General features: G+C 39.3%; 1 protein-coding gene across 5 annotated transcripts in view; it reads right to left on the bottom strand.

Moving 5' to 3' along the window:
• Positions 1-26,047, bottom strand: part of LOC136687471 (SLAM family member 5-like) — a 53,293-nt gene extending 27,246 nt beyond the window's left edge. Inside the window, exons 1-7 of one of the 5 annotated variants that reach the window (XM_066661903.1) lie at positions 25,917-26,047; positions 20,926-21,240; positions 20,547-20,834; positions 19,366-19,497; positions 18,934-19,004; positions 18,196-18,517; positions 9,745-11,117 (exon numbers count right to left, since the gene is read on the bottom strand). In XM_066661903.1, coding sequence (XP_066518000.1) covers positions 18,440-18,517; positions 18,934-19,004; positions 19,366-19,497; positions 20,547-20,834; positions 20,926-21,240; positions 25,917-25,977 — 945 coding nt within the window. In that variant the 5' untranslated portion in view covers positions 25,978-26,047 and the 3' untranslated portion in view covers positions 9,745-11,117; positions 18,196-18,439. Of the gene's footprint in view, positions 1-9,744; positions 11,118-18,195; positions 18,518-18,933; positions 19,005-19,361; positions 19,498-20,546; positions 20,835-20,925; positions 21,241-25,916 lie in introns of those variants that run through there. The other 4 variants (XM_066661909.1, XM_066661913.1, XM_066661911.1 and 1 more) reach the window with 4 other exon arrangements.
• Positions 26,048-27,030: the final 983 nt, after the last annotated feature.

Below are 27,030 nucleotides of genomic sequence, written 5' to 3'. Positions count from 1 at the left end.
GATAAAAAAATCAAGCTAAAAATAATTCAAACAATATATTTCAAAGTTGCTCAAATTCGGTAGACGAATTCAGATACCAAAATACGACTTACAAAAAAATTCAGTTTACATCCGGGACACCAAGGATGAGCAATCGATTCATTTGGATTTTCTCTTTCACCTTAAATGCTGCACTACTTGCATTCTGTCGCCGCTAGATGGCGAAATACGAACACAACTTCCATCCATCCATTATCTGTAACCGCTTATCCAATTTAGGGTCGCGGGGGTCCAGAGCCTACCTGGAATCATCGGGCGCAAGGCAGGAATACACCCTGGAGGGGACGCCAGTCCTTCACCGGGCAACACAGACACACACACCTACGGACACTTTCGAGTTGCCAATCCACCTGCAACGTGTGTTTTTGGACTGTGGGAGGAAACCAGAGCACCCGGAGGAAACCCATGCGGACACGGGGAGAACACACCAACTCCTCACAGACAGTCACCCGGAGCTGGAATCGAACCCACAACCTCCAGGCCCCTGGAGCTGTGTGACTGTGACACTACCTGCTGCACCACCGTGCCGCCCCGAACACAACTTCCATACCGTGGAAATACTACACGTTTAGCTTCCTTCCGCGGATATTATCTCTTTATTTTCAAAGTGTCTCAGAAATCTGAAAGCCTCACTAAAGACACAATATAACAGACATTGATATCCTGAAGATGAAGAAATTCTAATGTGAACATTTTTGTAATGGCCCTGTGAACCTGTGATATGACAGAATGTGGAAACGTGAACTGTGGGGATACAGTCGTGTGAAAATTAGAACACCCCATGAAAGCCTTTGTTTATTTAAAAATATCGACATTTGACTTTCATTTGAACAGCACTAAGAAATGGAGCTTATACAAATAAAACTGAAGAAATTACTTATAAACATAGGTTGTACAATGTAATTGTCTTTGGCAGAGAGGATTTGGCAAATTTTTCATGGGTGCAACCCACACACTCATCTTTACTGCTCCTCCCACAAATGCATGTTCCTTACAAATTTCAGTTAGAAATTTCATATATAATTTCAGTGCAAAAAAAAATTCAGTGCTACAAATTCAAAGGTGGTCATATTTCAAAGTCTGATGAGACAGATTTGCTTCCATACAAGTGTCATCCACGTAACCTCCGAGTGATAAAGAAGCGTGCTGTGTTGTCCTGTCAGAGGGCGGCACGATGGCGCAGCAGGTAGTGTCACACAGCTCCAGGGACCTGGAGGTTGTGGGTTCGATACCCGCTCTGGGTGAGGAGTTGGTGTGTTCACACGTTGGTAGGAGGATTGGCGACTCAAAAAGTGTCTGAGTGTGTGTGAGTGAATGTGTGTGTGTGTGTGTCTGTGTTGCCCTGTGAAGAACTGGCTCCCCCTCCAGGGTGTAGTCCGACCTTGTGCCCAATGATTCCAGGTAGACTCTGGACCCACCGTGACCCTGAATTGGATAAGCGGTTACAGATAATGAATGAATTAATTAATTAATTAATTAATGAGTTTTAAGCCCTGTTAGAGGGCGGCACGATGGCATAGCAGGTAGTGTCACAGTCACACAGCTTCAGGGACCTGGAGGTTGTGGGTTAGATTCCCGCTTTGGGTGACTGTCTGTGAGGAGTTGGTGTGTTCTCCCTGTGTCCGCGTGGGTTTCCTCCAGGTGCTCCGATTTCCTCCCACAGTACTAACACATGTTGTGTGGGTGTATGTGTGTGTGTGTCTGTGTTGCCCTGTGAAGGACTGACCTTGCGCCCAATGATTCCAGGTAGGTTCTGGACCCACCGTGACCCTGAATTGGATAAGCGGTTACAGATAATGAATGAATGAATAAATGAAAGCCCTGTTAGGACGGGATTCATTTTCCATGTGGAGCTGGGGTAATATAATTTTTCAACAAGGCATCAGTAATTTTATGGTGGATTCGCATTGGATAAGAAATCTCTGAAAATAATGGAGATGGGAGGGGCTACTCGATTCACACATTGTGCATCATACACAGCAGAGCTGCTTGAGTTTTTAGACTGTCACAACTCTTCTGAGATCAGCTCTCCAAGCAACTTGATCCTCTATGTTTGGCGACTTCAATAGACTTCAGAGTTGCCAAGGAGCTGAATAGGGGAAATTAATGCCTGACACGTTCTGCTGTTCAAACACCAGTCCAAGCTTCAGTTGATGATGCTTTATTTTATATCAAATCTTCAATGTTCAAACATTAAAAGTATCAATGAATCTGTCCACAGACATCCACGATCGACAACGGTATAAAATCCAATTCAAGCAGTTCACAGGCAAAAAATGTTCACATGAATAAATAAAGCAAACTTTGCAGAAGTGAATCTCTTTGTACATGCAAATCAATAAAATGTCATGTGACCAGTGATGTCCATATTTGTGCACAAGGCTTTGATAAAAAAGTAAATAACCAGATGAGCTCTGTGTTTGACCATCACTTTCCTGTTTGTCTCTAAGCTGTTCTGCTGAAGAGTGAAATTTCTGCTGCTTGTGGCTGAATCTTGAGGTCTGTTGTCAATAGCTGCTATGTCTCATTAAGGATGAGTTGTCTTGTATATGACTGTTAGAGAGAGAGAGAGAGCGCATTATTAACCAAAGTGTGAAGACAAAGCTTGACCACAATGTTGTTTTGCACAAAGTGAAATAGTGCAGAGCGCACGGTGGCGTAGCGTCACTGTCACTGTCACACAGCTCCAAGTATCTGTTTGTGGGTTCGAGCCCTGCTCCGGGGGACTGTTTTCCCCGTTTCCTTCGGGTGCTCCGGTTTTCTCCCACGGTCCAGAAACACACACCGATAGGTGGATTGGTGACTCAAAAGTGTCCATAGGTGTGATTGAATGTGTAAGCGTGTTTGCCCTGTGAAGTACAGGCGCCCCCTCCAGGGTGTGTTCTCACCTTGCGCCTTGTGATTCTGGGAAGTCTCCAGACCAACTGCGACCTGAATTAGATAACCTGTTACAGGCAATGAATGAATTAAATAGTGCAAGTCTGTGGTGCACTGCAGTTGTATACTGTATAGCCATAACTTGCTCATTCTACATTCATTCATTATTTGTAACATCTTTGTCCTGTTCAGGGTCGTGGTGGGTCCAGAGTCAGTCCATCACAAGACTGATACATTCAGTGACCAACTCACACCTTTGGACACTTTTGAATAGCCCACCAACCTACCAGCACACATCTTTACACTGTGAGAGGAAACAGGAGCGTCCAGAGAAAATCCACACAGACACAGGGAGAACACAACAAGCTCTTCACAGACAGTCACCCGAGGTGGGCTTTGAATCCACAACACTGTGACAGTGACACTGTAGCTCTATCGTGGCACATTCATTCAAAATATAGTAACAGCTAACATTCTGTGAAGGCTTTATATAAGATGTCAAATCATCGCAGTGAAGATGTGATTGCATGCATTCAGAGTATTATTAAAATCAGTTACTGATGTTGTGCATTTAAGAGCATTTCTATTGGTCCATTCATCATGACATTTTTGTACTATAAACACAAATAACATCATCTGTTCCACTGATGAAGAAAAAGTAAATATTGATAATGTTTTTAATGTGACTCCACTATGGAGTTCATACAGGTTTTGGATGTATGTTTGTTCTGTTGTGAAATACCTGTTGTGAGAAGATCAGGATCATTCAGGTCTTTTGATGCCTTTGATGATGAAAACGCAGACATCTTTCTCCACATCATTATTAAAGCCACTGCTGCACATAGGACAGAAATGACAAAAATGACAGGGCTTAGAGAATCCTCAGCGTCAGCATCTATTTCTGTAAAATATAGGAAATTACTTTAATAAAATTATGTCAGTTATTAGTTTTATATCATTATAAACTATTATTCTGATTCCACACAGGACATCACATATAGAAATACTAATTTATATTTAAACAGGTATTTTATAAATAAACAAATACAAATGATTATTATTGTTATTAAACTAGTCGACACAGTAGTAAACGACTCCAAATCATTTAACAATCATTAAATAATAAATTATGATCTAGGATTATTTCAGCATGATTGTTTGGACATCCCTGACCTACTGAAGTGTGTTGTTGATGTTCTAAGTGAAAAGCGGGAAATAAACTTTTACTGCACATTTCATCATAGACAGAATGCAGTACACAATTTATGTACATTTCCCCCAACAATACCTTAAACTCCTCAAATAAACTGTAATTGTGCATAGATTGTGCAGAAGGGTGCTCTGTCCACATGGTGAAACTAAATGTTCCAGTGCACTGACCTCTCACTAAATGTTGGATCAGTGTAAAAATTCTTACAAAAGTACAAGAGTTTCTTAAATGTTTTACTACATTCTCTTTTCCAAAAGCAAAAGGCAACATCAGTAAGTTTCCATAACATAACTGTTTCAAATTAATGCAAATCTATTATTGGAATAAATCAAAGTTTAGAAAAAAAAATGTTTACTGACCTAGAAAATGTAATAAATGACATGATTTGACAACGGGGCGCACAAACATTTACATATAAATCTATATAATCCACATATTTTCATACCTGCACTAATCTGGCAGAGTTCTTTAATGTTGATTACGGCTGTTTGGTTGCTGACTGGATTGGACGCTACGCAGCTGTAGGTGTCATGGTCTCTCTGCTGTATTTCCAGAGGAAGATGTACTGTTTCATAATTTGAGCTCTTGGTTTGCTTTAATATGACACCGCCTTTTATCCAATAGAGATTCAGTTCCTTCACATTCTTCACTGAACACAGCAATGAACAGAGTTTACTCTCTGAAGAACTGTTGGTGGTTGTATTTGTCACTCGGGGTGCTGAAACTTTATCTGACAAAAAGGACAAAAGTTACAATTAAAAAAGAAAAATAAATAACAAGAATATGTATATATTGTTTTATACTAAACTGTGAAACAAACTTACCATAAACATTCAGCTGATAGTATTCTTTTATCCGAGGCTCTTTAGTGCTCTCTAATTTATAATCACCAGAGTCCTGCATCCTCAGATCTGAGAGAGTGAAGAGTCCACTCTGATTGTTCCAGTGAAGACGATTCTTAAACTCCTCAGTGAGGCCTGTATCAGTCTGTTTATTAAACACCAGTCCAATCGTTCTTTCATTAAAATCTATAATTCCAGATACAGGTACAGAGGTGGGGAACTGAAGAGACTCTCCCACAGCTCGGATCAGTACTTTCTGACCTGAAGTAGTGGAGACTGCCACAGAGCTGAAGATCACTGTAAAATTATTGATGAACAGTGTCACAGTTAGGATTTTAGAGTCTTTAAAAAATCCAAATCTCAATGTTCATTTTTGAATTTTGTTTCATTCAATGTGTAACTGAAAACTCAATTGAAGTGCCCAAACTTTCTCATGCCACTGTATAACTGAATGATTCTTAAAAAGTAGCTTTTTAACTGTGTTAGGGTTGAGGGGATTATTTTTCTTAGATAACATCTCCCGAGCCTTAGAGATATGCTTTAACGTGGCACTGAGGAGGCCGGAGTGCATTTATGTCAGTGCTAGCTGATATAAAAGTGGATATTGATGTTTTTGTTTGTTCCAGTATAAGTGGATCTTAATTGGATTTAATGGTCTACAAAGTACCGCGAGACTCGAACCCTCTTTATGCGCGACACTCAAAACGAAACGATGAAGTCTCCCACAGAATCCGTGGCGTCGTTTGTCACCACTCACGTTGTTTTAACGGTAACGATACAAGTGTCGTACCGGGGCTTTATCTGGCACCACCGTTTTTGCTCGACACAAGCTCTGACGACTCGCTTTAAATGTCACATCTTCCTACTACCGCTGACTTCGTAGATGGTGGGTTATGTTGAGTTAAGTACTAGAACTAGGCAGCTTAGCGGTGTAGAGTTGCAATCTGTATTGGTTTGTATTCGGACCGAATTAGTTGCTGGACGAGAGAGAGAGAGAGCACGTTGGAGGAAAAGTGTGTATTAATGTGGTAGTTATGAACAATCTCTTTTCTCTTTATTTGTTTCTGTAGACCATATCAGAATATCCTCAAATCACCCTCATATCTGCCTTCCATATTCCACCTGCCGTATCAATAAACATGTTCATATTAAGTCACCTGTTGACGTACTCTCCAGTAAGTATTGAGTCAGCCTAAGAGGGTGTGAGACTGTATCAAAGAAACAATAATAGTTGTCTGGATGAGCTGCCGTTATTCAGTAAACCATCCTAACTTTACACTGACTCTGGTGTCTTCCTGGGCTCTAATAGACCTTCCCAGTCTGATGTCTATCTATGATTAAGTGAAACCAGTTTTTTGGAGTGGGATTGAGATAATCACATTGAAACCTTCACCACAGTTAGCCTTTATAAAAAAAATTCCCAGCTAATTGTTTTTAATGAACATTTTTGGATTTTGTAATCCAATCCAATCTTTAATCAGGATTAAATGCTACCGTTGGGTTTTTCAAAACTTCTAGCATAAATATTGGATAGTTTTGATACCAAATATCAGGATTATTATGATCCCATCTTGAGAGGTAGATTCAAGCAGGATTCAAGTCTGTTGAGGACACAGTACAGAAATGACTTGAAAATAAACCAGTGTTCTGTAAAAGTGATTTTAAAGCACACACACTCAACTATATTTACAAAAAAACAAAATTGAACTCTTTTAAAAGTATATTATTGACAAGAGTAAGAACCAATTATGAATGAAGAATGCTGTGTTAAACCTTTATTTCTCGTGATCATGGACATTTTATTACATGCATGTAGCTCAAAGAGTGTTTTTTAGACAAAACTGTGACTATATGATGGAGATGAAGAATAAAGGGAACAATTTGCTCTCTTAAAATACTTGATTTAATCATTTTATTTTTCATTAACAACAAAAATGGTCAAATATTTCCAGCAGATGGCAATATTGAGGAGTATTAAATCAAAGCAAAATCTAGATTCCCCCAGGGGCTGGTATTACACCAAATTCTGTGACCCTAGAGGGCGCTACTTCATAGCCTTGGCATAGGGGGTCACAACTCGACAGTCACAGAATAAAAGTTTTCGAAAGTTTTAATCTTTATCTAAATTGTCTGAATAACCATTTTCAGACTGGATTAAGCTGGTCCAGATTTCTCAGTATAAGGATTTCTCGATCTGGATTTTCTGTGATTTAATACTCTTCAAACGAGAAATGCTAAGAAATCACAAAGATAGAGTCTCAGCAAAGACTCAGGCTAATACAGGGTTGCTTACCAAAATGGAAGCAGCTGGATTTAGAATTCAGGTGACTGGGACCGATGAGGACGGACCTGATTGGTAGATTCTGGCACATGGTCTTGCAATGAATCTTGGGAACAATAGTCCCCTGAATTATGCATGTCCAATGACACAGAGCAATGTGAGGTAAGGGAGTAAGATTGCTTCATCTCAATGTCTTTGTTTACATGTGGTATTTATTAGGTGATTGTGTTGTATAGAAAATATGAGGGCAGGAATAATAAATGCAGAAATGAAAAGGAGCTCAAAGGTTTGTTCATAATATATTACACAGGCATCAGTGTTTTTCTTGTTCATTTTATTTAAAAATAAATATTAGATGATCTACCACCAAAGAAGACCAAGAACAGTGTGTTGATTATAAGAATCACAATTACGTTATGTTTAAGAGGCTGTGTGCGGCGATACGGAGTTTTGTAAACACACCAATGTGACAAAATGTCTCCCCACAACTTCCTTTACAGTATTTCAGTCAAATACACACACTCATGAAATAAGACAAATTCAACAGCCCTCCGTTCTTAGTGAGATATATAGATATATAATATTTGTGCAAATTTTGCAGAGTTCTTAGCTGACCTGCTGAGCTTGTGAACAGCAGAGAAATGTGACTAACACAGAGCCAAACACAGCCAGAGAAACACACACAAACAGGGCGTGTTCCTGTTTTATTTCCTTTTATTTATTTATATGAAACGACCCCGTCCAGCTCCACTGGGCGATAAAGCTCTGAGCTTTCTTAAATTACTGAACCTCAACAAGTCATGGTTCGCGCTGAAGAACCTACTCTTCTTTGGTTCCATCTGGGAACAAATTGTCGTGGTTCACAAACCAGTTTATGTCGGTGGAAATGCACAGAAAATTTCCAAACTTAGTTCACGAACTCGTTGAAGGAAAAGTGCTATGTGAAATATGGCTGAACTAACAGCAGAAGTTGAAATAGCGTTCCCACTTATGCATGTGCATTTTAACATTAGGAGTCAGTCACTCAGTAAGGGAAAATGCCAAAGTGGTCTGGCAAAAATAAATAAAATATTTTATATTTGACTATTTCAAACTGTATCACTTTATAACAGTTTATATGTCTTTAATATTTAAAATACTCTAAAATGTCTTATACCAGACACTAGCCAGAAAAAAAGCTATACAGATGATAGTAATCTGCCAAAAGAAAAAAAGCTTCACTGACAAATAAAGGAGTATTTTGTAGCTCTACAATTATAGACTGTAGTCTGTCTGTTCTTTGCATACATTCTTATGCCCATTTCACCCTGTTCTTCAGTGGTCAGGACCCCCACAGGACCACCACAAAGCATATATGATTTGGGTGGCAGACCGTTCTCAGCACTGACACTGACATGGATGTGGTGTGTTAGTGTGTGTTGTGCTGGTGTGAGTGGAGCAGCGCTGCTCAACATTTTAAAAACTTATTTGACACTGCTGTGCTGATAATAGTCCACCAACCAAAATTACCCAACACAAACTGTGCAGCAAGACTTCAACAACAGTCTCTGACTTTGCATCTATAAGATGGAACAAAAGGTAGATGTCTCTAATAAACTGGACAACGAGTGGACACTACTGCTGTGTCTAAATTTAATCCAGTGATCGTTAACTGTAGTGAGGAGGTCCCAGTGAGAAATCAATAAGCTTTTACGTGGAGATAGCAGCAGTGTCCTCATAAGACCTTGGAGTCAATTAAAAAAAAAATTAGCATAATAAAATATTTAGCAAAAAAAAAAAAAGTGTTTATCTTTTGTACACACACACACACACACACACACATATATATATATATATATATATATATATATATATATATATATATATATATATATATATATATATATATATATGTGTGTGTGTTGTTTTCCAAATACTAAATTTACTGTCTACACTGTTCTACTTCAACAAACATATGTGTTATAATATGTTCTTTGCATTCAGAAATCAGTTTACTGAGAGATAATAAAAAATAATAAAAGCTTTGGAAAGATTTGGATTTTGCATTAAAGCAATTCCAATGCAAACAAACTTTGTCATAAATATAAAGCATCACTGATGTGCACAGTTCACTTTGCTCTTCTTAAAATATAATACAGCTTTTTATAAAGGTAGTTTTAGCATTGGTTAAGTAATATTACTTGAATTTTCCTTCCCTAATATTTTACTTTGGCATCATGCACAGGGGTAATATGTCGTTGAGGTTAGCCCTGTTTGTCTAATTTTATTCAGATATTTATTCATGCTCAAACTTTACTCAGTCACTACTTTCTCTACTACTCTTATCAACAAGAAGCAGATGTCCTGTCCAGCAGATTATTTAGTGTTCAACGTTCCCCTGATGGTTTTTTGCTTGTTGTGGACAGTTTGAGGCCACAGTAGAACATTTAAAAATATTTTGTCAGAAGAGAAAAAAAAGGCAGCACACACTATTTTATTTCATTGTTTAATGAGGGAGAGCTAAAAGAACAAAACATTACTATAGTGCAAGTTTAGGACATGGACATATTTTTTAATTAAATATTCCTGTACATTTGGCATTTGTGAATATTTTATGCATTCAACCACTGGGAACATAAATTAATGTATCCAGACTTCTTTGAAATAACTTCAGTGCAAATATCCTGAACGTTGTCTTCATTTTAGCAACAACAGTGCACAGTGTTCCTATTAAATATAAAATAAATGATTACAGAATAGAAACAATTTGATAATTGTGATATCAACACTGGTGAACAAGTAGGGTTTGATCTAACAGAAGAACAAAGCAGGACTCAAGGCGAGAACTACAGAAACTGACTACGTGAAACAAAATACACTCAGTGCTGAAATAAAAGCAGTGAAATAAAATAGTAAAATATTTGCAGTACATTCATTATTATAGTATGTGTGATATAGTAAAGTCCAAGGTTTGGGTTGCAGTTTAAGTCTGTAGAACTTGTAATGTGTTTAGCTGAAATATAACTGTTTACAGGGCGTTATATTTTCCCGTGCTGACTGATATATAAACCTCAATGGTAGTTTGACCTAGTTCTGCCTATTCCCCCTCCAAAGAGGAACTTGAACAACGACATCCTGGTTATTTTCCCTTCCTCATTTTCATGCCAACCACATCAAATAAAAGAACAGCTGCTGGTAGCTGTTGTTCCTGCAGGTGTGTTTATGGCATTCATGGACCTGTTACCCACATTGGAAGCAAAGTTTTATGGTATAAACGAAGCAAATATCCAATGAAAGACATGTGTTTGAGGTTGTGAAGAGATTATGTCAATAAAATAACTAAACAATCAGATAAATATTGGCACATTCCAAAAAGAGTTTGAAAATGTATTAAAAAGTGTTGTGTTGCACTGAAATACAGCAGTGATTTTTTATTTAAAAAACAACAAACAACAACAACCTTGTAGCAATTAGAAATTCAGTTCAACTACATACAAAATAAACTACATTTACCAGTGATGTGACTGAATGTACGTATACAGAACACACATTTAGCAAAACATAGTAAAATAAATAAAATTAAACATAGAATAAAACAAACACTAGAGAAAGCCATTTTCCAACCCACCCACTCACACAATCATGTTTTAAGAGATTGTAGGTGTCACGTCTTTTAAGTGCAATTTGTAACAAATATCAGAGTAGTTCATTACTCTGTAAGAGTGTACATTTATTCATATACATGTGACAACCTTCAGCACTGTTTACTTCAATATGATGTCATTGACAGAGTATTAAAAGTTTGGACATCGTTTGTGAAATATTAACCTGAGGGAATAGCAGAACACGTCATCTACAATAGACACATCTACATTTTAACACACAATTTCTATTTGTAAGAATGGTGAAGAAAAGGGGTGGGGTTAGACACATTTAAGGGGGGGAGCGACTTCTGAGGGGGGACTTCCGGGTCGCGATCGCGTTTTGAGAGGCTTCCAGGTTGAGACAGGAGAGAGGAGGAGGTCGGGGCCTGGTGTGTGTGCGCGTCGGACGGTGGACCTGTTGCGGCCGTTGTTGATTGTGGGGAGCGGCGGTGAAAGGGTGAACGGCCCTGGACTGTGATATCTTCCGGTGGGCAGAGGAGCGTCGGGTGTGGAGGAGTTAATCGGGCGCGGAGCGTCGGACTTGGAGGAGTTAATCGGGCGCGGAGCGTCGGACTTGGAGGAGTTAATCGGGCGCGGAGCGTTGGGCGTGGAGGAGTTCATCGGGCGCTGCTCGGAGTGGAACCTACGCAGGCTTTGTCTGGGGACCTTCCAAATTGAGCCGGGTCAGTCCGTTCCTGGTCAGACTATTTTTATTGAGTCCATGCTGATGATGACAAACTCTGTGTTGCCCGTTTTGTGGTGTGTTTAGGGGATTAATTATTCATACTGACTCTCATATTTTCACAACTTCTTACGTACTTTTAATTAATACATAAGAGTGTAGTTTTATAGTGTTCTTTAATGTTTGGCGTGGGATTTCCCTTTTTATAATCTGAATACTCGCTACTTCCTTATATAACTATCTTGACTTAACTCTTTAAAGCTGTTGAAGGGGAGGGAGTCAAGTGAAGTGGGCAGTCTAAACTATTTATCTTTGCTGTGTGTAGTATTCTTTTCTTTTATAGAAACGTAGGGTTTACAAGGATGTGTGTGGATTGATATCACTTTTGGGGTGGATTATAGTTGTGATGATCACTAGACAAGAGTGTAGTTTTGGTCCACTTTTGATGACTTCCTGGAGTAGCTGTAGAGGAGGATTAGGTCAAATATAGGGAGGTATTTTATGGTGTTGTGCAAAATAAAAGATTGCTTCATATTAATCGGACCTCGTCTGGTTGTGCGTCATTGTTGGGGTTATAATTAAATTGTGTCCAGACCTTCCTGGCTTATCAAAGGTGGTGGCAGCGGCTACTCCTAACAAAGAGAGTCCCTACATTTTGGTGGCAGCGGTGGGATCTATCTTTTGAGACTTTTTAGAAGTTTACCCTCCCCCGTAGACAAGATGGAGCCTTCTAGGAATTCTAGTATGGCGGTTTCTAGGCCTGCGTTTATGCCAGATGCTTTTGATGGTGTCTCCTGTGCATGGCTTGATTGGCTGGGACAGTTTGAATTGGCTTCTGAATTAAATGCTTGGGATGATAATTTAAGGGTGAAATTTATGACTTTGTTATTGAAAGGAAAGGCTCGGGAAGTTTTTTTGGGCTTGCCAGCTGAGGCTAGAACTGGGTATACGCAGTTGAAGGTGCATTTAGAGAAATATTTGACTCCCCCTGCTAATGAGGAGGTTGAGAGGCTAAATTTTCAGAGTTGTAGGCGTGGGAGTCAGGAGTCAGCTTGCGAATTTGGAAATAAAATAAGGAGGCTAGCGCAGAAGGCTTACCCGGGAGTAGAAGTAAAGGTTGTAGATATGTTGGCTAAGGACCACTTTATTAATCAGGTGGCCCAGGGTGATATAAGGGTGCAGCTGAGAGCAGCCAAACCGAAGAGCTTAGAAGAAGCTATCACTTTGGCCACCGAGTTGGAAGTGTTACGGGATTTGGAAAGGGAGGATTCCGTATCTAGAGATCTTAAGGTACGAGGCATACAAGCCGCTTGTGAGAAGGAAGATGCAGCTGTTCTTAACAAGGTTTTGCAAGCTATTGATCACTTGACTCAGGAAGTTCAAAAGTTAAAGGAAGATAGGGCACACTCATCGGGCTTTCGAGGAGAGAGTGGGGGATTTAGGTCTAGGGGTGACCCGGATCCTTCTCGTCGGCGGTGTTGGCGTTGTGGTGAGCTTGGTCATATAAGCAGAGATTGTGTTACAGCAAGGGTGTCGGAAAACTAGAACGGGTGGGTGTTGTGGGCTGCTCATCCACCCGCCTGGGCTTATCCAGTCAGCCCCTGTTATGTTTAGAAAGTGCTGGTATGGGATTTTATATCCATGGGAGGATATTAGAACAGCCGGCTAGATGCCTTATAGACACAGGAGCACAAGTATCTCTTATAAGTAGTGCTTTTTTGTTCAACTTACGGGTTGATGCCGCCGTGGAATTGCAAGTTTATCGGGGAAATGTGCGGGCTGCAAACGGGGCATTGCTGGACATTCTTGGGACTTGGGAAGGTTCCTGTGGGTTTGATGATTTGCGGGTTAAACATGTTTTTTTGGTTTGTAGAGACATTAGTCAGGCTGTTTTGTTGGGCACTGATTTCTTGTCTAAATTTGGGGCTGTTATTGATTTGAAAAATCATACTTGTTCACTTTTAGGCAAGTGTTTACCTATGACCGGGGTATTTGAAAAAGGAGGTGTTAGGAAGGTGGTAGTGAAAGAAAATGTAGTCCTTCCCCCCCGTTCTGAGGTGGTGGTGTCGGGTTTGGTCCCAGGGATTCCGAGGGGTGAGGTTTGTGGACTGGTGGAACCCAGTGAGGTGCTTGTAGAGAGACATGATCTTCTCATTGCTCGTTCTGTGGGGCAGGTTATTCAAGGGGAAGTCCCAGTTAGAGTAATGAATGTATCTATAGAACCGATTGAGTTGAGAGCCGCTATGTCCTTGGGGGTTTTTACCTCTGATGTTGAGCTTTGTCAGTTAGTTGATGATTCTGTTGCGCTTCCAGATAACCAACTAGATGACATATGTGGTCAGTTGGGGTTGTTAAATAAAGGATTAAATAGGGAGCAATTAGAGGCAGTTAAAGCACTTGTAAGGGCAAATCTGTCTGTTTTTAGTATGGGTCCCCATGATCTTGGGAGAACCCATCTTTGTCCACATCGGATCAACACCGGGGAGGCCCCACCAATTAAAATGCCACCCAGGAGAGTGCCAATCCACTTCCAAGAAGAGATGAGCAGAGAAGTTCAAAATATGCTCGCAAGTGGTGTTATTAGTCCCTCTTATAGTCCCTGGGCAGCACCGGTTGTTCTGGTGAAAAAGAAGGATGGGTCTCTGCGCTTCTGTGTGGATTACAGGAAGTTGAATGAAGTTACTGTTAAAGATGCTTATCCTTTACCACGGATAGACGATGCTCTAGACTCCCTTACTTCTGCTCAGTGGTTTTCCACTTTAGATCTGGCCAGTGGCTATTGGCAGATGGAAGTGGAGGAGAAGGATAAAGAAAAGACTGCATTTGTGACGAGAACAGGACTATACCAATTTAATGTTCTTCCTTTTGGTTTGACAAATGCACCCAGTACTTTCCAGCGGCTCATGGAGCTTGTTTTAGCTGACTTACAGTGGACTTCCTGTCTTATTTATCTGGACGATATCATAGTTTTTGGCAGGTCTTTTGAGGAACACCTTCATCGTCTACAGGTTGTCTTGGGGAAGTTGAACCAAGCCAATCTTAAGGTCAAACCCAGTAAGTGTCAGTTGTTTGACAGGCAGGTTAAGTACCTGGGACATCTGATCTCTAAGGATGGTGTTCAGACCGATCCAGAGAAAGTGGTTGCGGTTCAAGAGTGGGCAGTTCCACAGAGCCAGACTGAGGTTAGGAGCTTTTTGGGTTTGGCTTCTTATTACAGGCGCTTTGTTAAGGACTTTGCTAAAGTGGCGAGGCCCTTACATAGACTTACTGAAAAAGGAGCCAAGATGAGGTGGACGGATGAATGTCAAGAGGCTTTTGATGAGCTTAAGAGACGGCTGACAACGGCACCTATTTTGGCTTTTCCAGATCCTGAGAAAACTTTCATACTGGATACAGATGCGAGTGATGTAGGCATCGGAGGAGTCTTGTCGCAGAAAGTAGAGGGGAAGGAATGTGTCATAGCATATGCAAGCCGTTCTTTGAGCCGGACGGAAAGGAATTATGCTACTACAAAGAAGGAGCTCCTTGCTGTTGTAACTTTTATGAAACAGTTCAGGCACTATTTGATGGGGAAAAACTTCATTTTGAGAACAGATCACAGTTCCCTGCGGTGGCTCCACAGTTTTGAATGTCCCGAGGGTCAAATTGCAAGGTGGTTAGAGCAGCTGGCGTCTTTCGATTATGATATTGTCCACCGTCCTGGAACTTCCCACTGTAATGCGGATGCTCTCTCCAGGGTTCCGAGAAGTGAGCTAGTCGCAGAGGGGGACCAAGCCATTGAAGTGGACTATGTCCACCAGAGTGATGAATGTGAGGTTATAAATTGGGACTGGAAAGTGGAACAGGACAAAGACGAGACCCTGCAAAGAGTGAAAGTATTGATCGAGCAAAATAAGCCGCCTTTGGAGATGAAGCAAGATCCTCAGTTGCGAGGGTATTGGAATATGTGGAGTACCCTTATTGTGAAGGGGGGCATTTTGAAGAGCTCCCAACGGGGTCTCCATGGTGTTGGTCCATGTGAACGAGTAGTGGTCCCAAGAGTGTTAGTTCCGGATTTGTTGAGATATCTGCATAACACGAAAACGGGGGGTCATTTGGGCCCTAATAAATTAAGGGAGAAAGTAAGAACTAGGTTCTTTTGGCCAGGGTGGAGTCATGATATCACAGAGTGGTGTAAGGAATGTGAACTCTGTGCTGTTTATAAGTCCAGTGGGCCTGAGCCACGTGCCCCTCTTCATTTTATTCAAGCTACCTATCCTTTTGAGAAGGTAGGCATGGATATTGTGGGTCCTTTGCCTACTACTTCTCGGGAGAATAGGTACATTTTGGTGATTGCAGATTACTTTAGTAAATGGTGTGAAGCATTTCCCTTGAAGAATCAAGAGGCTGATACCGTAGCTAGGGCTATGGTTGAACAGTTTATCCTTAGATGGGGTACACCTAAGAGTATTCATACAGATCAAGGGAAGAACTTTGAATCGGCTTTGTTCAGAGAAATATGTGACTTGTTGGAGATTCAAAAAACTAGAACTACCCCTTACCACCCTCAGTCAGATGGGTTGGTGGAGCGGTTAAACCGCACCGTCACAACTATGCTCTCAATGTTTGTACATTCTAATCAGAGAAATTGGGATGAGCTTCTCCCATATGTAATGATGGCATATAGGAGTAGCGTGCAAGCCAGTACAAAGTTCTCCCCTTATTGTGCTCTTTTTGGTCGGGAAATGGTTATGCCTTCAGATTTATTGTTTAATGTTGATGTAATAAAGCCTTACGTTTCAGTGGGAGGTTATGTTAAAGAGTTAGAGGGGAGATTACAGTCTGTTTGGGAGGCTATAGGTAGACATCAACAAAAAGCTTCACAGGGACAAAAACATTTTTATGATTTAAGGGTGCGTGGTCCCCAATATGTGGTGGGGGATAGAGTATGGCTCCGAGATAAGTCAAGAAGAAGGGGGAGATGCCCCAAGTTTCAGAGACATTATACAGGGCCATACACAATTAAGAAAAAGTTGTCTGAGGAGCTCTTTAAATTGTCTTCCCAGGAAGGATTAGACTTTGTTGCTCATTATAATCGCCTTAAGCTTTGCACGGTTCCTTCTCTTCCAGGGGTACAGCGACGCATTCCCAGAGAACTGCCTGTTGGAATATCTGGGGGGAGACCAGATCCGGGCCGGAGAATGCAGGTTTTAAAAGGAAATCCTGGCGCTTCTGCATGGGGAACCTGGTACAGCCGCAGAGAAAATATAGCCCTCCAGGGGGACACTGGGGTCGACAGGGTGTCCAATTTAGCCTCTCCGGGAGAGAGGTTAGCAGGGACAGTGGATGAGCCCCAGCTACCAACAAGGGGCTTGGACCCAATTGAACCATTGCCCGATGCGGAAGATCGTGTACGGATTCCAGATGGACAACAAGGATCCAGCGATGGAGGAGTGAATATTTCTCAGTTACCTTTACCTGGACGCACTAGAATCTCAAGGGCCCCAGTGTGGCATAGGGACTATGTTGTGAAATTGTGAAGGACGTGAGGGCACGTCCCAGTGAAAAGGGGGGGTAGTGTAAGAATGGTGAAGAAAAGGGGTGGGGTTAGACACATTTAAGGGGGGGAGCGACTTCTGAGGGGGGACTTCCGGGTCGCGATCGCGTTTTGAGAGGCTTCCAGGTTGAGACAGGAGAGAGGAGGAGGTCGGGGCCTGGTGTGTGTGCGCGTCGGACGGTGGACCTGTTGCGGCCGTTGTTGATTGTGGGGAGCGGCGGTGAAAGGGTGAACGGCCCTGGACTGTGATATCTTCCGGTGGGCAGAGGAGCGTCGGGTGTGGAGGAGTTAATCGGGCGCGGAGCGTCGGACTTGGAGGAGTTAATCGGGCGCGGAGCGTCGGACTTGGAGGAGTTAATCGGGCGCGGAGCGTTGGGCGTGGAGGAGTTCATCGGGCGCTGCTCGGAGTGGAACCTACGCAGGCTTTGTCTGGGGACCTTCCAAATTGAGCCGGGTCAGTCCGTTCCTGGTCAGACTATTTTTATTGAGTCCATGCTGATGATGACAAACTCTGTGTTGCCCGTTTTGTGGTGTGTTTAGGGGATTAATTATTCATACTGACTCTCATATTTTCACAACTTCTTACGTACTTTTAATTAATACATAAGAGTGTAGTTTTATAGTGTTCTTTAATGTTTGGCGTGGGATTTCCCTTTTTATAATCTGAATACTCGCTACTTCCTTATATAACTATCTTGACTTAACTCTTTAAAGCTGTTGAAGGGGAGGGAGTCAAGTGAAGTGGGCAGTCTAAACTATTTATCTTTGCTGTGTGTAGTATTCTTTTCTTTTATAGAAACGTAGGGTTTACAAGGATGTGTGTGGATTGATATCACTTTTGGGGTGGATTATAGTTGTGATGATCACTAGACAAGAGTGTAGTTTTGGTCCACTTTTGATGACTTCCTGGAGTAGCTGTAGAGGAGGATTAGGTCAAATATAGGGAGGTATTTTATGGTGTTGTGCAAAATAAAAGATTGCTTCATATTAATCGGACCTCGTCTGGTTGTGCGTCATTGTTGGGGTTATAATTAAATTGTGTCCAGACCTTCCTGGCTTATCAAAGGTGGTGGCAGCGGCTACTCCTAACAAAGAGAGTCCCTACATATTTACTTACTCTGCTAAAATTATACTTTGATTTACTTCATGTTGCAGTGTGGAATATGCTAATGGAAAAAGACATTTAGCAGAAATAGGCCATAATTTATTGGGCCCCCACGTAGAAGATGATATGATATTTTTTTCACTTAGAATTAAACCAATATGTACTTGATGTGCAGGATTGTATACATTGTCTGATGGCTGGTTTCCTGTTGCGACTGTGCTGATCCGTCATGGAATGAGACCCTTTACTTGTGTGGTTGAATCTTGTCATAAATCGTAGTTAGATGACATGTTTCCTCTGAGGTATGTTCACATATATTTCCCTGGTTGAGATCAGGCGAGAGGGGGAGAGAGAGAGAGTCTATAAGTGCATTTATCTGAGTTAATGGAGATACACAGATGTCTGTAACTGAATATTGCAAGATGCCAGAGGAGTTTTAGGGACTTTCCTACTCTGATTATTGTAGTCTTTCAAAAGTGCATGATACAGTACAGTAGTACAGTTCAAAAGCTTTCACAGAATAGGCCATAGAGCCAGACACTGCAGGCCTGCTATACATCTTTTTAGCAACTTTTACACACATTTAAACCACAGCCCAGTGAAGTAGATTAACCACAGTGAAGCTCGACACAAAAATGAAACCAGACTTGCTCATGGGAAACTGCTCTGTGTGCACACTGTGATGTTCCTGCACGGTCAAAATTGTTAGTGTCTGTCAGTCTATCAAATGTCACTGACCTGATTACGATTTCTATGATTGATTACAGAATACTGCACTTCTTCCTGTTGTCCTTCAGTTGCAGATGAGTCTGCAAAGATAAACAAAGGAAGGTCAGTCGGAAGCTGATTTCACTTTGGTTGTTTTTATCAGACAATAGACACAAGGAGGACTGACAGACACTGACTAATACATTGTAGTTAGGGCATATTAAACATAAAATGCATAATGCTAATGTTTGAGATATGTTTGGTGATGATAGAGAATTATGTATGAAAACATGGTAATTACAATGAAAAATATAAATATGAAAAAACAATACAAGCACTTCAAAGTTTCAGGTCTGTGTGTGCCCACAGATGACTACAAAGTTTATATTATATGCACATGTATTGTAAAAATATGGTTTCAAACACATTTTTTAGAATGTACATAATGAGACAAATACCTGCCTTCTCTGCGATGATCTGATTGATTTTTCATCTTTTTTCTCCACAAGCACCATGTCATTCCTATTATCACCAGAACAAAAGCAATACTGAAAACTATAATAGCCGGGGTATGCTTTTTAGGATCTGCCTTTCCTGGAAAAATAAAACAAACAAAAAACATTAAATTATTAGCTAACATATTTTTCTCTACACTTATGAATGTTGATCTTTATGTTGGTGTGAATTTTTATTTTCTTTATTGTGTAATTACATTGTTTAAAACTATACCACAGTCTTACCCTTATCATTTTTCATCTCCAATTCTACCCCATCATTTTATTTAGCTGAACTCCCCCTACCACACACAGTGCCACCAACACTGAGACGTTTAGGACAAGCATGTTTCCTCTGAGAGACTATGATTCCCAGCCTCAAATGACATCACAAGGCATCAGCAGAGATTGAATCAGAGATCTAAATATTTTGATATTAATTAAATGTCAACCTCAAGTTTCCAGCAGCTCAACACAGAACTCAAAAAATAAATGTTTTGAGCATTATCCAATAATGTCCAAAAATGTTAATTTTTTTCAAAAATGTTCAGAGTCACTAATAACTTTATATAATGATTATGTACTTTCTAACATTTTAGTACTTTAAAGAAACAGGACCCTGGTATTGGAAATGATCAATGCATCAGCACAGTAACAACCCTTATTTTAAATATGTTTAATGTTTTGTTTTTTTTATATTCTTTGTCGGGGTTGTGGGTTCAAACCCTGCCTCAGGTTACTGTCTCTCAAGAGTTTAGTGTGTTCTCTTTGTGTCTTTGTGTGTTTCCTCCAGATGCTCTTGTTTCTGCCTGCTGTCCAAACTCGCATATTGATAGAAGGATTGGCTATTCCAAAACTAGGTGTGAGTGAATGTGTGAGTGTGTTATGTCCTGCAATGGATTGACGCCTTGTCTAGGATGTGTTCCTGATTTCTGCCCAATTATTCCAGGGAGGCTCTGGACCCACTGCAACTCTGAACTAGATAGAGTGGTTGAAGGAAATGAATGAATATTTGAATAATTATGGATTCAATTACTTAATAGAGTTCTAAATGGCATTCATACAGATGTTGAAGATATAAGATTTAAAGCATCAAATATACCTTAAAAGAAATGGCTAAAATTTGAAATAAGGTGTATTTTTTCATACCTGTACTGATCTGACAGAGTTCTTTAATGTTGATTACGGCTGTTTGGTTGCTGACTGGATTGGAAGCTACACAGCTGTAGGTGTCATTGTCTGTCTGCTGTATTTCCAGAGGAATATGTACTGTCTCATGAGGATTGGAGCTGTTAGTTTGCTTTAATATGACACTGCCTTTAATCCAATAGAGATTCAGTTCCTTCACATTCTTCACTGAACACAGCAATAAACAGAGATTATTCTCTGAAGAACTGTTTGTGGTTGTATTTGTCACTCGGGGTGCTGAAACTTTATCTGACAAAAAGAACAAAAGTTACATTTAAAAAAGAAAAAGTAACAGGAATATGTATATATCGTTTTATATTAAACTGTGAAACAAACTTACCATAAACATTCAGCTGGTGGTATTGTGTTATCCGAGGCTCTTTAGTGCTCTCTAATTTATAAACACCAGAGTCCTCCATCCTCAGATCTGAGAGAGTGAAAAGTCCACTCTGATTGTTCCAGTGAAGACGATTTTTAAACTCCTCAGTGAGGCCTGTATCAGTCTGTTTATTCAACACCAGTCCAATCGTTCTGTCATTAAAGTCTATAATTCCAGATACAGGTACAGAGGTGGGGAACTGAAGAGACTCTCCCACAGCTCTGATCAGTACTTTCTGACCTGAAGTAGTGGAGATTGCCACAGAGTTGAAGATCACTAGAAAGAAGTAAAAATTGCAAACAGTATGTTTCAGTACAGTTTCAGTAGTTATATTTTAGCATTTTAATGTATTTCATTTTAGTATTTTCATGTTTATTTCATTAAAATAATAAAAAAGCACTCAAGATGTTAGGCATGCCCCACTAAAGAAACAAATTACTGTAAAGGTGGTTATTTTGGTTTGTTCAGTAAGCGGTTTCAGTTGTGTATGACTTAAAGTGTTTAAAATGAATTTCAAAAGAGTTTTGGAGAACATACCAAACTCCTCACACACAGTGACCCAAGGTAGGAATTGATCCCACAAACTCAGAACTCTGTAGCTATGAGAGAGAACAGCATTACCTGCTGCATCGCCATGTTGCACAAATTAATACATGAAAGGGATTAAAGCCTACAAGTCCATGTACCTTATAAAACCTCTTATAGCTTTATTTAACAGAGCCTGTCTGGTGATACACTTTGTGGACAGATCAGGGCCAGATACACAGTCAGGCCTGTGCACTGTGATGAGGGTAGTGAAGTTAGACACTATGTATGTCACGTTTTTTGGCTTGCAGAACTTCTAAAGCATGGACTGCTCTGTCATGGGGTTATTTTCTGTGATTGCATCAGTAAATTAATTCCATGTTTTGCTTTATTTCTTGTATATTTATAATGTTAATGGATGCATTGAATGTTGAATATTTAATTTGCAGTTATGTATGTGTAACATTCACTAAGCAGAAAAACAGAAGGAAATGATCGCTCATTAGCTAGATTAAAAAGGGTAGGCTTAATAAGCTAATGCTTCTGCTTACTGCTTTTCGGTCAGTAATTTTGTTTTGACTGCAATGTCTATTAATTTAATATTTAGTATCTTTATTTCTGTGATTTATACTTATGCAGCTTTATATGTGAATTCATTTTGAAAAACCAAAATAAACCAACTACTAACCAACTAACAAAGCTATCTAGTTCCAGCTGGACATACATTTACAGTTTTTACAGTTGCTTTGCATAATTCTTTTGGCAATTGCCTTTGCTTGTAAATATTTAAAGATATGTCAGTGTTTACACAAATATGCAATAATTTACTTACTTGCATGTGCAATATTTATGTCTATATCATTAATCATTTTTTCACCTCATTGTTTATTACTAGTACACCGTTATCATCCATTATAGCTGTAGCCAATGTTTTGCCAGATCAGTAACCTGATCCGTGTAGCCAGCTATGCAATAATATTCTCCTGACCTTCCAGAGTCTGTTACATTCTTCCTAGAAATTCAGAAAATAAAGTTATGGCAAATAAGTATTAAAACTATTGATTATTTATTTATTGTCTGTTTTTGAGTTTCACAATATAAAATGCTATACCCCTTCTGGAATAAATATATTTCAAATAATTTATTTATTTTGTAATTTTATTTAGAGCAGGTCTTCTGCAGGCAATTCTCAAATCATTTAAACAGAATATAACTGTAGCACTACTTCAGGTGGAATAATAAATATGAATAAGAAGCCAAAACATATTCTGCCAAAGTGTATGGACTGTTCTGGATGTTCTGAAAAGAAACATTTTTTAAAGTTTAAGTGACTAATAAAGTAATGTTAATACTTGTCACACAAATGTGACCATATTTGCACAGCCGTCCACCTACCAACCTGAGAATTTGGATTGTGAGAAGGTAACCCCCACAGACACATAACTCTGTGTTATACATAAGATTACTAAATATTAAAATTGATAGTGTGTTCAAAAAATTAAAAAAATTAAAAAAACACTCATGGAACAAAGTATCACAGCTCACTTACACTTAATGTCACCTAATTTTTGGATCCATGACAATATTTATAAGGTAGCAGTGTTGACAGTTGACAAATGCATTCATAACTATGTAATTACTGTGTCTGTTACTGAATCTGATAAGCGTAAACATATACTCTTAAATAAGACAGCCAGATAATTTTATTCCTTTTCATTCACTGTTTTGCTCTAAAAAAAATAAACAAAATAGTGAGTTTAATAGAATACAATAGAGAGTTTGTGATCATAGAAAATTTGATATTGTCTGTTCCTACCAAACTACGAAATTGAATCACTGCATTGAAATTACATTCAAGCGACACCTTTACCCCCAAAAAAACATCATTAATGGCTGGAAACCACAAGATTACATTTTAACGGTAATGTTTTTTGAACAGTACTAAAACAAGCACATTTACTATTTATCAACCAGAATAGGGGTGGGTGATACACCCCTAAAATATTACACTGTCTCTGGATATGAGATGAATGAATTCTTGATGAATATATACTTAGCGATAGGACAAATCACTGAGAAATATTTAAATAATTTCTAGAACATATTATTATTGCAACTAAATGAATATTATAGTTATTTTTAGAAAAATTGAACGGCTTCAAACAAGCTTTTTTGCAAACATCCAGTAGAAGTGTAATGTTGAGCCAAGCTCAGCTGAATAACGTGGTGAATGTTGTTTAAGCCGTAGTGTTGAATACAGCTAAAGGGACATGAGACAATGTGTGTCCCATTTCTGCTTTAAACTCTCAGACCCCTTGAACACTTGAACACTTGCACCCTTTTTTTCCTCATTCTTCAACAGTGTCATGAGACTTTATCAAAGTACATACGTAGGGCTTAGTGTAAGAACTGGGATGGAGGTAAAGACTGCTGTAAAAACCTAATCCCAGACATTTTTGACAATCTAGAAATTATAACTAAGCAAATTCCAGACAAATCTACTATTAGATTTATTCATTTACACTGTGCAATACTTGTGACCATGTTGTTGTCATATCCAACACTGCAAATCATAAAATAACTGGTTTGTTGAGGGTTTAATACCTCTGAATTTGCAACACATTATGTGATGTACTCTATGGCACCTGATGTAGTGAAACTGCAACCAATAATAGCCAAAGAAGAACTGTTAACAATGTTAGAAATTATGGATTAAACTTTTAAAGGCCAATTTGAATGACACTAGAATTTCTTATATCTCATTACAACACACTGACATCAGCACACATATCACAGTGTTTCTGAGAATTCTGTTAAATAATCAGCTGTGGCATCTCTTACACTTAGACACAAAGCATTCATATAAGACAGCTGTTATTTTACACTGTAAACTGGGCTTTAAGCTGTAAATCCTGCTTTGTGAGCCCTCTGGACTTAAGCAAATAATCAAGACAAAAAATCAGCTTCCCTAAGAAGCATTAGTCCTAGTCAGAGTAACACAGAATTTAGACACAGATTTTTGCACAAACAACTATACTTCACTACTGTATCTCATTCTCCAATGAAAATCTCAATATTCTTGTTCAATAAATTCCCACCATCAAGCAGTGCATCGTTAGTGTTTTCTTATATATAGTAGGAAAAATAGCACGCTCTCTTGTGGATAATCTGGAGCTGATCTAAGGGAAACCCTATTCCCTCTTCAGATGGGTCACAACCCAAATACAATGCGTAAACAAGGAAATCTGAATTATTTATGACTATGAACAGTAGCTCACAGCTAATAATATTTGCATTGAATATTCTGCATATACGTTTAAAGTATGAATATCACAGGCAAAGCTAGGACAAATTCTTTACGTAATAATTTATAATCTATAATCTATGTTCCAAATTATAATCTATTAAATAACACGACGTTAAAATATTCATTATGTCCTTGTACTCTGATGTATTCTGAAGTGTACACATGTGAAGTAAGGTGTAGAAACTCCAAACTGCACCAGCAGGTTTTATATTTACAAAATAAGCACAGTGGAGGATTATTTTGGGTTTGAAAAACATTTCCAGCGAGGACAAGGTCACAAATAGGGAAAGTGAAACAGAAGTGTCAGCTCTTATTTCTACATTTCATACATTTTCTTTTTATCTGTTTAACACTTTACCCTAAGTGATGACGCTTGATCTAACAAGCTGACCATACATTTCCTGCCCAAGCAGACAAAGACTGTTCTGAAGCACAGATGTGAAAGAGGGGGGAAAAACTGCTACAGCCCACATTCAACCGAAAAGCCACAAAGTAGGAAAGCAAAAATATGTTCTAAATATGTTTTAAATTTGTTTTTGTGTTGTTAACGCTTACAAATGCTATAGAAAAGAGAAAGGCTGATGCTCATTAAGTTCATTAAAAACTCAAACTGTTTTAAAGTGTGCTTTTGTTGTAATACTTTAAAAAGGATATAATAAGAGCATGTGCAATGCTCACGAGTTTAGCAAACAGATCTGTCCTACAAAACAAATATTCTACTGAAACAGATTCCCATCCCAAAACTGGCTCGTCTTCTGCATGTTGTGTAAATTTGCAAGTCAAATATATGCCTAGGGATGGGCCAACAGAAAAAAAATCCTCCAACGGTTGATAACACTCTTTGGAGATTTTTATTATTATTATTAAACACAATCGTTCTACATTCTGTTTAAAACTTTGTGTTTTAGTCACTGTAAGTTAACCCTTGTACTCTCTGTATAAGAGATGAATACATGTCAGAGCCTAAACTCTTTCAGAAGACAGTTTTAAAAGGTTTTAAAAGACAACATGGTCAGACTTTTTAATTTATAGTATTTATGTAGATGATAGCTCTAGAACACATTGGGAGTATAGAAAGAAAAACATTCACAAGACAAACAAGCTGTATTTGAAAATGTACCTGTCAAAAGTGTAAACTCTGGAATCCATCCCTTGTGTTGAAAACATGTCTTCATTTTCATTTATTTATAACGGGGACTTCATTTTGAGGAACCGAGTGCAGAGAACTGAAGTGCTCTTCTACAAGTGTCCTTTGTTGGAAAAAAAGGGTGGGACTTATCCATCATGTGCAAATGGGGTATTTTGCTTCCACAGTATTCCATTCAAAACAGACCATTTTAGAGAACATCCTGAGAGTTAGATCTACCACAATCCAGTTCACAATGAAAACAGAATCTTCAAAAACATACTCTTTGTATTCATAACTGTACACTCATTTAAAAAATATTAGCAAATATGAACGTCCTCCTGTGTCCATACTGTCAACACTGGATGTCTAAATTTGGTCTGTCTTCCACTTATGGGGGGGGGGACAGGGGCGGGGGCGGGGATGACCACATGTGTTCTCAGAGGGAAGAGCCATGGTATGGAGTGTGAACTCTGTCTGGCTGTGGTATAAATTCTCTGTTAGCACTGAACTAGAGCTTATTTCATGATAAAAAATGAGGAACTGTATCTGCAGTAAAGAACTGAGTTTAATTAAACACAGACATCTGCTGCTATCTACTTTCCAGATTATGTCCAGATTTCTGTTTAATCACCATGATCTACAGGAACTTTAGAATTAGAAAAACACTCAGCTGGGGCTTCATTAAGCTCAGTCACACCCACTGAGCTGTTTATACAAATCAGCCAGACCACTCTCTGTGGACTTCCTCTCCAAGGCAACACACCACCATACACAGTGGATGGAGCATGAACAAACATTAGTGTCAGTTAAACGTTTTATGACATTTAACGTATGAATTTGTGCAGGATGCTCTCATGGCTTTTTAAAGTTGAATATCAGTATTGCTTCATGGCATCTGCCAGTCCCCAAGCTTCCATTGGAATAACTTATGAATCTAAGAGCAGCTGTAAGAGAGAGGGGGAAAGAGGCAACAATGGACTCGGTGCAGCGGCACCACCTACTGTTCACATGGTTTAATTTACATTAGCAAACATTTATTTGTTTTTGTTTACACTTTATGTCCAAATACTTAATGCTGACAGCTGCTCCACTACTTGCACACATG

Source organism: Hoplias malabaricus, chromosome 2, assembly GCF_029633855.1.
Source record: "Hoplias malabaricus isolate fHopMal1 chromosome 2, fHopMal1.hap1, whole genome shotgun sequence".
NCBI lineage: Eukaryota > Metazoa > Chordata > Actinopteri > Characiformes > Erythrinidae > Hoplias > Hoplias malabaricus.
The sequence above is the reverse complement of the archived record's forward strand: the minus strand, read 5'-3'. Positions and strand labels throughout refer to the sequence as shown.